The sequence below is a fragment of the Protopterus annectens genome, chromosome 3.part0 (assembly GCF_019279795.1).
Source record: "Protopterus annectens isolate FY-2018-M chromosome 3.part0, PAN1.0, whole genome shotgun sequence".
Lineage (NCBI taxonomy): Eukaryota > Metazoa > Chordata > Ceratodontiformes > Protopteridae > Protopterus > Protopterus annectens.
The window spans coordinates 755,031,601-755,044,416 of NC_056731.1; the positions used below are offsets into that span (position 1 = coordinate 755,031,601).

General features: G+C 41.1%; 1 protein-coding gene across 1 annotated transcript in view; it reads left to right on the forward strand.

Moving 5' to 3' along the window:
* The window catches only part of LOC122796926 (collagen alpha-6(VI) chain-like), a 1,619,258-nt gene that overhangs the window by 1,204,066 nt on the left and 402,376 nt on the right, over positions 1–12,816 (forward strand). Inside the window, exon 29 of the mRNA XM_044065693.1 lies at positions 7,939–8,001. Coding sequence (XP_043921628.1) covers positions 7,939–8,001 — 63 coding nt within the window. The remainder of the gene's footprint in view (positions 1–7,938; positions 8,002–12,816) is intronic.

The following is a 12,816-nucleotide window of genomic DNA, read 5'->3' on the forward strand; positions in this document are numbered from 1 at the left end:
GCCAAATGTTGCATGTGCTTCAAGCAGTAATGTTGCAGATGAGCCAGATGGTGTTATTGAGGTGGAATCCTTGCAAAGTATTGCTTCTGCTTCATGTAGTAATGCCATTCATGAGGCTGCTGGTGACACAGACAAGCCTGACTGCTGGCCTTTGGACCAGAAAAATGACTACTACAGTAAGTACAGCTGGCTGTCGATTCGCAATAAGAAACTTGGATGTAAAATGTGCCGTAGTGTGGGGGGTCTTGGCATACAGACTATGAAGGGTCTCAAAATTGCAAAGGAATGGATCAATGACTTGATAACTTCCTTTGGTGAAAGTCAACAGCAACAGTTAACATCCCTGCACAAAAAAATATTCGACCACAAGGAATCTGTGAATCACAGAGCTGCCACAAAGCTTCTTGAAGAAGCAGACAAACAGATTCTGGAGCAGATGGTTTTGAAGGCCCAGGCAACAGAAAAAACTGTCACGATGATCATTTTTCGTACTGCCTATAAAGTGGTGAAAAAAAACCAAAGCATTCATAATTCTGAGTCTGAAATGTATTTACAACAACTAAATGGAGTTAATATGGGACGCATTCTTCATTCTAGTAATGCATGCAGCAACATTGTTAATCACATAAGCGATGAAATGAGAAAAATTCTTACAAAACAGATTGTCACATCCAGTAGCAAAATATCATTAACTATTGATAAGTCAACGATGTTGCACAACAAATCGATGCTCATTGTTTATGTTCGTACCTGTCTTGCTGACAGCAGAATGAACTCAGCAGTAAATTTATTTTTGGACTTAATTAAACTGCAAAACACAACATCGGAAGGGACTTTTAATTCTTTGCTTGAGTGTCTTAAATCTCATGGTTTAACAATGGTTTAACAGAGGGTTACTTGAAATGTAACTTTGTTTGTGTTGCATGTAATGGTGCAGCCGTTATGCTAGGATGTAAAAGTGGTGTTAAGAAGCTAATGACAGACAAGTTTCCATCAGTTATATTTTGGCACTGTATAAATCACAGATTGGAACTCTCTGTCGGGGATGTAATCAAACAAGTTTTGGGCATTAACAGATTTAAGGCATTCCTTGATAAGCTGTATGTGCTGTACCATTCCTCACAAAAAAATAACAGAATTACAGATGTGTGCAAAAGAGCTGGACACTCAGATGCTAAAAATTGGTCAAATTTTAAGCACAAGATGGGTGGCATCAAATTACCGTTCCGTGTCTGCAGTTTGGGAAAAGTACAAAGTTCTGGTTAAACATTTGGAAGAAGCCAAACAATGTCCATCGCTTGATCAAATGGAGCAGTGTATGTATGAGGGTTTACAAAAAAAATCACGTCAACAGAGTCTGTGCTAGATCTTGGCTTAATGTGCAACGCTCTTCAAGAACTGTCAGAATTAAACTTGGAATTGCAAGATCGCAACATCGATTTTTTTCAAAGCAAATGAAAAGATACAAATGCTCGTTTAAGTTTTCAAAGAAAGGCAGACAAAATCAGGTCCCTTTTACAAGATGGCTGCAATGGCTGTGCAAAATCTCCAGTTCAGCAGCATGTTGCTTCACAGCAAGGATTGCAAAAATGATCATCCAATTGATCCAACTGTGTTTTACAAAAAACTTCATGAATCAATATCTAGAAGGCTACTGGACTGTGACAATACCAGATTTGTTCAACAGGCACGCATATTTGATCAGAAACAATGGTCCAACAATGTACATAATCATTTAAATCTTTGGTGAAAAGGAAATTAGGGGCATCTGTAGAAAACTACAGTTATCAGAAAGAGATGCTATTTATGGATTCCATCACTACCTCATTAAAAAACAGTCTGAAAAACTGCCACCACTATTGCATGCTCTTAGTTGTATTCCAGTTTCATCAGGTAAGTGCGAACATGGCTTTTCGCAAATGAATCTAATTGTTACTCCAATGAGAGCTTCCTTACTTACAAGAACTGTTTCCGCACTTCTCTTCATATGATTGGTTGGCCCTCCACTCATATGCTTCGATCCTGCAAAATATGTTAATTCGTGGCTGTTACGAGGATGAAGATCGACCATTGACACTCAAAGCAAAGAACGAATTAGGGAGACTTCATTTGATGAAAATATGCAAAAAGTTTAGAATTTTCTTTAAAACTCCATCAGCTTAAGGACTGATTGTTTTATGGGACTACATAACATTTTTGTAGGATGTAGAAGTCGTTATTAACTTGCAGATGATATTTTTCAGTTTTGGAAATTCTGTAAAGCATAATATTATGCAGTACTTATCTGCGACATGATGTCATCAGTAATCGACAATTAAGTGAAAGCAGGGAGTACTGGGTGCATACTGCTTTAAATTTTCCATGCGACTGGGGCTCTTCACATTTCAGATCATTCACTAATCATACTGTGTTATATATCTCCACCTTTTCATCTGAGATTGTCATCATTTGTGCCATTAATTATATGTCTGACTCAATGTGAATTATTGTGACTCTTTCCTGACAAATGTGTGTGCTTTCCGCTCCTTACACTCATTCTACCCTCTGTTCTCCACTTCCCAGACAACTATAAAATGAATACAGACAGCAGGGACTTCTGTACAAGCAGAAGCAATCATTTTCCTGTACTCTAAAGTCTAGATGATGCCCATTCTTAGCATGAAAAATAGGACATGCATTTTAATTTCTTTGATCAGAAATTCTGGAGAAAACAAGTAATGAGGGGACAAAAGCTGAAAATCAGTGATAATTTTTTAAATATTACTCTAATTCTCAAAAATGATTACAACATCGAAGACTATAATCTGATCTCCAATCATAATGTCTTTATAATATTTTTCGGACATGGATGTCAAGGGGTTCACCTTGAGAATAAAGCTTGAGAAGTGAATCTTGGCATCCTATATTATCATAAAATTCACATGATGCTGAAAGTATAACACTAAATATCTGGGACAGGACCACGACCATGTAAACGGGGGGGGGGGGGGGGGGGCACCAGACCCTCATCCTTCAGTCTCAGTCTGTGAGTTGGCCACAAATATCTCTGTGTTGGTTTTGCTGAGACAGTGCCCAGAAATGATATAAAAGCTTTTCAGTAATCCAGGCATCCAGCTATCTCAGTGAGATAATTTCTTAGGTTCTGCGTAAGGACTAAAGAATCATTCATAAGTACAGCCCTTACTATCCCACACATGGATTTCCCATAAATGGACCTAGTCTTCTGAAGTAACCTATTTAGGGGTTATACAGTCAAAAGAAAAAAAGAATGAGAAAATTGACAATCCTAGCAAGTGCCCTTGTACAAACTAAAGGGACTAGACAATAAACCATTACTTAAACATATGTTTGAGGAGGGGGGCTTCATTGCGAGATAATCACAGATTGGGAGGCTATCTTCAAAGAACTATCTCTAACCAAGTTGAAAACCTTCTCAAAGTCAACTAAAACCACCAGATCAGGCTCAACTATCCCTTGCAGTCTTGATGTAAAGGAGCACTGTCCTTAAGAGATCCTCAGTTTTCCAAATTAGTACAAACCCAGACTGTGTGGGAAAGATAAATTTTGACAGAAGAGATTTAATCTGCTGTGGTAGGACTTTAACATATGCATAAAGTTCCACATTAATAAGAGAAACCAGGCAATGGTTTGCAACCAGTGACCACTAAGGAATCTTTCCTGGGTTTAGGGATAACCATTATTATGGTAGATGTACAAGAGAAGGTTAATCATCCTGCAAGTCTGGAAAGAGCTAAAAATATTCAACAACCCATGAAAAATTTGATACGCTTTTATACAGTTACCCATCCAGGTCACAGGCTTCACCACAAGGCATACCATCTATCACCTTGTACACCTCCCCTTGAGAAATTGTAGAGAGAACTCTACTCCACTTTTCCAGTGACAGTTTGAGGGTTCACTTTGTCAAAGAATTCACTCATCTTACTCTCCCAATCAAGTGAAGGACTTCTAAGTAAAGTTGCTCATAGAAGTGCTGGGACTCTGCATTAATTCATATTTCCCCAATGAGCATAACCTGTTTGCCAGTCACCTTGACCCCTGCTATGGATATCTGTTGCCTGCAAGCCTTTTTCTTGTGTCCAGAAACTTGCCAGGCCTTTCACCATCAGGCCAGGCCCTCATTTCGGTTGTTTCTAAATACAGCTGTGGGATTTTTGCAACACAGTACATGTACACTTGACGATTTGTCAATTTCAAATTTTAACCCATTATGTGGTATAGTGAATATTGAGATATTTCATGTGGAACCCCATGAATAAAGGATATAACAGGAGCTCTTCAAAACAAAATAACTGTCTGGGACAGGTGGACCCATCAGCACAAGGATAATGCAGGACTGCAGGTAAAATTTAAGATTACTGTCCACTATCATGCTTAATAATTTGCTGTGAGAAATGACTTCAGTTGTTGCATTATTAACAGAGAAGATTTTATTTATTTTTTCATGAAACAGGATTTGCAGAAGAAAATAAGTATTTCGGGGTGTCGGGACAGGGCGGGGCAGGGGGTGGGACTGAGCAGGGGGTGGGGTTGACCCAAATGATGCAACATATGCGTACCACCACCTTTTTGCTTACAAACAAAGCCCTGCTCATATCCTCCCATTTCCTTTTCAGCTTTTCTACTCACATTTCCTCTACTCTCAGTGCCTCTATTGCTTCTCCTATTGAACCATATTAGTCTCATCTTTCCTCTTGTTTCCTCTTTCTCTCTAGCCTCATATTCCTGATGGCCTGCACATTCTGCTTAATCCTAGCCCAGGGCCTGTACATTCTGCTTAATCCTAGCCCAGGACCTGCATATTTTTCTTAATCCTAGCCCAGGAACTCTTTATTCCATCACCTGTCTCTATTTCCCTGCATTATTTCTGCCAAAGATAATTCTCTTTATCTAAAATAGAGTGTATGTCATCAATCTCTCTCTCTCTCTCTATATATATATATGTATATGTATATATATATATATATATATATATATATATATATACATATATATATATATATATATATATATATATATATATATAAAATATACATATATATATATATATATATATATATATATGTGTGTGTGTGTGTGTGTGTGTGTGTGTGTGTGTGTGTTAATACACAAACATGCACACACACATGCACACAGATATATATATATATATATATATATATATATATATATATATATATATATACATATCTACAAACATACACATACCATGTATTTCTATTGAAGCAAAACTGCTGAAAGCAACATAGTTATATATCAACTAAACTCAGTGCTGTATGTTGGGTTACTTGTTTCACTATAAATTACAAATGTGTCATTGTCTATATTGTAATTTAAAATTTTTGTTACATTTACTAGATTAAGCCATGACTGAAATGGGTCAGTCTGGCAAGTACAGCATACCTTCGTGGTCTTCCACTGTCTAGTTTCATTATTCACCTGTCACATAGGTTCATAGGTTGATACTAGGCTATTGGCCCTAGGGCCTATACAAGCCTAGACATAACAATTCCCTGGCTATTTCTTCTCACACTATTTACTTCCCTGGACCCCTGTCTAGCAGGGAGACTGACATGATCCCCGGGGTGAATTTCCTTTCTCCCATCCAATCATCAAGGTTCCTTTTGAAGAGGGCCAAAGAGGCGCTCTGCTTGACATGTATGGGCAGTCTATTCCAGAGTCTGGGGAGTCTCTGGGTCAGGAACCTATCCCTCCAGCATGTTTTGTTTATTGTAATGAAAAGTTTAGATACCTGGAGCGTGTTGCACTGAGGGATTGGGATTTCTTTAAGTGTAGCATGTCCAACAGCTCTGGGTTTGACATGGCCTTGTATGTTAAGCAGAGATCGCCTCTGAGTAGACGATATGCGACAGAGTATAGCTGGAGTTTTTTAAGACGGTCAGCATAGGGCATCTGCTTTAGGCCTGTGATTCTTTTAGTGAGGTATTTCTGCGGCCTTTCCAGTTGTTGCAGGTGTCTTGAGAGGTACATACCAAATGAGGCGTTGTATTCTATACTGTGTCTAATGAATACAGTGGGATAATGACCTCCTTTTTCCTGGATGAAAAGCCCTTAGTGATGAGGTGTGTCACATAGAAGTATTTCCTGATTGTTGTGGCAATGTGGTTATTCAAGGTGAGACCTCAGTCCACCTGTGTCCCTAAGTCTCTTATCACACTTTTGGTGTTTAGTGTACTACCACCTATGTGGTAATTTATGGGTACATGTTTTTTCCCAAAGGGGATAACTATACATTTCTTGGCATTGAGCTTGAGCCCATGGCTCTGGCACCCAGCATCTGTTTCTGTAAGGCCCTTTTGTAGAGTATCCACATCATTTGGGGATTCAATAATGGCTCCCAGTTTGCAGTCATCTGTGAACTTTGTTAACCAGAGTCCCTTAGTGTTGGCCTGTACTTCAGAGTACATGCCAAACAAGAGAGGTCCCAGGACTGAACCCTGAGGTACTCCACTTGTCACTTGTCTGGAGCTGGATTTGAAGTCGGCTACTTTTGCAGTGTGAGTTCTTTCAGTAAGCCAGTTGGCAACCCATCAAGTGACATGGGGATTAATGCCCAGCTTAATAAGTTTATCTATGATTCCAGAGTGGGAGATGGTGACAAAGGCCTTGACGAGGTCCATTTAGGCTGTGTGGACCGCCTTACCCTCGTCCATGGCTCTGGAGATTGATTTGAAGAAGTCAGTCAGGTTCAGGAGACAAGATTGGCCCTTCACTAACCCAAACTGGGTGGGGTCCAGTGTTTTAAGGTTGCCAATGTCTTTGTTTATAAGTTCCATGATAATACGTTCCATGGCCTTGCAGATCAGGCTCGTCAGGCTGATGGTGCAGTAGTTCCCAGGATCCAAGGTGGATCCCCCTTTGTAGAGTGGGATAACTGTAGCTATGAGCCACTCAGTGGGCATGAAGCCTGAGGTGAGGGTATAATTAAACATGACACTTAGGTGAGGTGCCAGTTCATTTTGTAGTTCATGTAGTACACAGCCCAGGATGTCATCTGGTCCCATGGATGCTGTATTCTTAGCTTTGAAGAGTGCATTTTTTTACCTGTGTGGCCGTTATTACCGGAATTTGGCAATCTTTTGGTATTGAGATGGGCCATTTAGGGGGTGAGAGGGGGGTGAAGGTGGCACTGAATTGATCTGCCAGGATATTGGCAATATCCTTGGGATCAGTATATTTAATGCCATTCTGTTGTAGCTCAGAGCAGATCTGAGCATTGCCATTTAGATTCTTGACATAGTTATAGAATGCCTTGTGGTTGTCTTTGGAATCTTTGGCAATTTTATGTTCTGTGTCAGTGTTTGACAAGTGTGCCCTTACTGCTAGCTGTATAATCCCCCCTGTTCTTGACTAATGTTTAGACTCTGTTTTTTCATCATGCTTTTGTACAATTGAATGAATCCTGCATAGTCTGGAAAATATTTGGATGAAAGGCAGTCCACTCCTTGAAAAACACAAGTCTTTTTATGTCTGAAGGTATTTTCCTGCTTTCTATCTGTAAATCAGATTAATGAAATATCAAGAGATCCCTTCAGTGACATAACAAGGAAGACAACATAAAGTCAAAAGAATATGGGGTTTTTCAGGGGAACATGCCCCCTGCACCTCCCATGTGGGGACCTTTATGAAATACTGCCTGTTTGTTATTTCAGTCTGAGTTCCAAAACTACTAAACCAATATTCATGATCATGGCACTTTTTGAAAAGTCTGCCGCAATGAACAACTTCATTAGATCCTACCATTTTGAGATATTATTGCTTAAAATGTTATTAATTTTCTGTACATATAGGAATGCTCTTCAAAAATTTTAGGCAATCGTTTAAAAAAAATCAATATATACAGCATTGTATAAAAAAATGTGTATTAATATAGTAACACTTTAATTTATTTAACAGGGTGAACAAGGAGAACCTGGAGAGAAAGGTGAACAAGGATTAGAGGGACCCAACGGTATTCCGGTAAGTCATCTGCATGGCATGCTTTTTTTCACAGATTTACTCCTTTGTACTGTTTTTTTTTCACAGATTTAATAACAATGGAAGAACAATATCAGTGTTAATAATATGGAGTTAGGTTTCTGATTTTTTTTGTAAACATTTCATCTTCAAATAAAATTAATTGAAAACTGAATATTCATATTAACTTAAAACATAATTTAGCTACAGTTTATCAGGCAGCTATACTTTTCAAATTTTATTAGGTGGTATTTTCCTTTTATTAATTACATATCTGGCTATCTGACTTGCAGTCATGTAAAGGACATTCCCCCGGATTCAGCAAGCCTTGCACTGTGTGCAGGAACAGTGCAGGAGCTCCAGGAGGCAGTATGTCCGCTATGCAATCCAGGAATAAGCCGCAGGGATGTGCACGAGCGCTCCTGCACTATTCCTGCATGGACCCAACTCCTGTATGCAAATTACCCTATTTGCAGGTGAAAACCATCCAAATAAGGTGAATTTGCGATCCAGCAAGCTGTCAGCTAGCCGTGCAGGACTAATGTAGTGTGCAGGAATGTATTCGGTTAGTAACTGAGTACATTTTTGCAAACTACAAAATGGAGCCATGACAGCTCCAAATAAAGTATGTATATTATGGGAAACCATGCCAATGGCCAAACATATGGCCATTGGCATGGAAAACAGTTTCAAAAATTTAAAAAAAAAACTTTTATTTTTTTAGCCAATTTTGGTTGTGTAAGAGTAGGGCAGTGGCGCGCAAATGGGATCGGGCCAAAAATATAAAAAATAACCTGAAGTAAGCATTCTAACCAAAATCAGTATTTTGCCATTATACTCAATGGCAGACAGAAGACAACATGGCCAGTGAATAGTGCTTGCTAAGGGGGGAGGCTCAGTGTGGAACCTGTAACTATGCATTAGCAGGCAATCCTATTCAAATGAGGGGAATGATACTGAATCCCAGATTTTCCCTCAATGCTAGTCAGCACCCAACAGTGTAAGTGCAGGAATAGCATGGCTCAAGCCTAAGAGTTAGGTTACATCATAGGGGTGTGTGTCAGGCATATTGTAAGCGGATTGGAGCCCTGTGGCTTGGGTTTGCCCTTAGCTTAGCAGAGCTAAGCAAGAGTGTGTGTCTGAGGCTGCCTAGCACTCTACATTGACTAAGCAGGTGTGCGTGACGTGCACACTGGGTTTTAAAGGAAAAAAAGTAAACCAGGAAATAGCAACTCTGTGCAAATTTGAGCACTGTGTTTGCGCCGTGCACCTTGGGCTTAAACAGGAAGGCAATGGGAAGGCAAAACAGCAGTAGGAAGGTAATCAAGAAGAATTAGCATAGCTGGCAGGTGAAATGTATCAGAATCAGCCAATTACAAGGCAGCAGCCCAGCCCAGAACACTATTATAAAATATGCAAACACCTTTTCCTCTGTTTTGTCCCACATGCCACTGGTGTATACAAGCAGGGAAATTTTAACAAACTAAAACAAAATGATAGGGGCTGCAGTAGCTATCAAACATCAACATGTGGAGAGGCTGAGGGTGGTGATGTCAGTCACTTTGAAATACACCTTTGGGGAAGGAATAGCCCAGTAATCTCTGTGGCATGTCCTATAACTGTGTACTGCTATAGTGTGATAAACTAGTTAGGTAGGAGTTCTAATCCCAGATGTGGCAACTGTGTGTGTTTGTGTGTGTGTGTGTTTGTCTGTGTAGGGATGAATGCTTTTTAGGCTAGTCACACTCACTACAATTCAAATGCCCTACTTTGGCATGCCTGCTGATGTCATTCACTTTGAAATACATCTTTGGGGAAGAAGTAGCCCGGTAATTTCCATGGCACATTCTATAACTGTGTAATGCTGTAGTGTGATAAGCTAGTTAGGTAGGAGTTCTATTCCCAAACATGGCAAGTTTGTGTGTTTGTGTGTGTGTTAGTTTGTCTGTGTAGGGAGCAATGCTTTAAGGCCATTCACAGCCACAACAACCTCCAGTGACCTTCTTTGGCAAGCCTGCTGATGTCATTCACTTTGAAATACACCTATGGGGAAACATATTTCATATAGCCAAGAGGCTGAGGTTACCAATCCATACCCCTACATGTGACATCAAGGCCTGGCAAACAACTTAGGCAACCTTTGTATTACCCAGAGAATACTCTCGGCCCACGTCTCATACACAAACATGCTTGCCTAGGCAACAACCTCTTTGTTAGTAGTACCCTGCATATTGCCCACAGATAGTAACCATGGTGTGATTGCAGTGGACTACAGAGGGAATGGCACATTGTCCCATCACTACAATAGGCACATAATTGCAGACAGTGTGTCTTCAGTATGTTCCCTACTGGACACCTGCAACAACTGCAGCGACATCAAATGTGACCCACAAAGGACATACCATGCCTTAAATACATGCCCTGTATGGACAGATGCCACTGACACCAGGGAATAACTGTATCATGTTATCAGTGTAAGTGAAGGGTTACCCTGGTGTCCATTACAAGTTCCCGCCACAGGAGGCCAGGACTGGCACATCTGATGATAACAATCTGTGTACACAACATGGGCCAAACACCCCAGGTACAGTTTCACATGTCACGGACATGCATGTGGGGCGTGTGCACATCCCAGACACCATCCATGTCATGGACTATAGAACACATACAAGGCAAGCATCGCACATCACTGGACACACACAATAGTAACCCAGATGACTGGGACTATAAACAAAGACATTGGCAACCTTCAAAAACTGGACCCCATGCAGTTTGGGTTTGTGACGGGGTGATCTTGTCTCCTGAACCTGATTGACTTCTTCAAATCAGTCTCCATAGCTGTGGACAAGGGTAAGGTGGTCAACACAGCCTATCAGGACCTCACTAAGGCCTTTGACACCACCCCTACTCTGGAATCATAGATAAACTTACTAAGCTGGGCATTAATCCCTACATCACTCGATGGGTTGCCAACTGGCTTACTGACAGAACCCACACTGTAAAAATAGCCAACTCCAAATCTAGCTCCAGACAAGTGGAGTACCTCAGGGTTCAGTCCTAGGATTGCTCTTGTTTGGTATCTACTTCTCTGAAGTACAGGCCAACACTAAGGGACTCTGGCTAACAAAGTTTACAGATGACTGCAAACTGGGAACCATTACTGAATCCCCAAATGATGTGGATATTCTACAAAAGGGCCTTACAGAAACAGATGCTTGGTGCCAGAGCCATTGGCTCAAGCTCAGTCCCAAGAAATGTATAGTTATCCCCTTTGGGAAAAAACATGTACCCATGAATTACCACATAGGTGGCAGTACACTAAACACCGAAAATGTGATAAGAGACTTAGGGACACAGGTGGACAGTGGTCTCACCTTCGATAACCATATCGCCACAACAGTCAGGAAATCCTTCCATGTGGCACACCTCATCACTAAGGGCTTTTCATCCAGTAAAAAGGAGGTCATTGCCCCACTGTACTCATCCCTCATTAGACCCATTATAGAATACAATGCCCAGTTTAGTATGTATCTCTCAAGACATCTGCAACAACTGGAAAGGCCACAGAAATACCTCACTAAAAGAATCACAGGCCTAAAGCAGATGCCCTATGCTGAGCATCTAAAAAAACTCCACCTATACTCTGTCGCATATCGTCTACTCAAAGGTGATCTCTGCTTAACATACAAGGCCATGTCAAACCCAAAGCTGTTGGACATACTACACTTAAAGAAATTCCAATCTCTCAGAGACACAAGCTCCAGGGATCTAAATCTTGTCATCACAATGAACAAAACATGCTGGAGGGATAGGTTCCTGACCCAGAGGCTCCCCATACTCTGGAATAGACTGTCCATACATGTCAAACAGAGCGCGTCTTTGGACCTCTTCAAAAGGAACCTTGATGATTGGATGGGAGATAGGAAATTCACCCCGGGGATCACGTCAGTCACCCTACTAGACAGGGGTCCAGGGAAGTAAATAGTGTGGGAAGAAATAGCCAGGGAATTGTTATGGCTAGGCTTGTATAGGCCCAAGGGCCGATAGCCTAGTACCAACCTATGAACCTATGATGACTACAATACCCACCTGTGTGGCCCAATCCAGACACTACACCCCTGAGCCACACTGCAGACCTTTGTCATGTGGCCTGATGCCAAGGTATACCCTTCACCTAGCCTTATACAGCTTTCTGGCACAGTCAACCACTACACACCTGTGAAGTAATGCACCCATGCATGTCAGTACTGGCACCCTGTGTCTGTGTGTGTGGAGTATGATGCTTTCGACCGCATTCACACTCACTACAACTCCCATTGGCCTACTGAAGCATGCCATCTGATGTCAGACACCTTCACATATCCTTTGCCCGTATATCATCCGGATAACCCCTGTGGTGCATGTGATACCTGAATATTACTGTATTGTGGCAAACTAGCTCATTAGGAAGTCTATTCCTGACCCTGCCAACTGTGTTAATGTGTGTGTGAGTCCCTGAGAGAGTGTGGCTGTGTTGACATTGACACCTGGTTATGTGGACAGGCACGTGTACTACACCTACCTTATCGCTCCTATATCACTGTTGCAGATGTCACACACCATCAGATATACCTTTGGACAGCTCCCCAACATGTAAGCTATGTGGCACATGCAATACCTGCATAGACATGTGATAGCAATACATAGTCAGGGGTTTGAAACCCCATACTGGTAGGTGTGTGACACAAACATGCTTAGGATTTACTCTCCCACCCCCTCCCTGTCTTACTTTGTCTCTGTCTCTCACTCCCTCTCTGGTGGATGTGGAGAAGTACACAT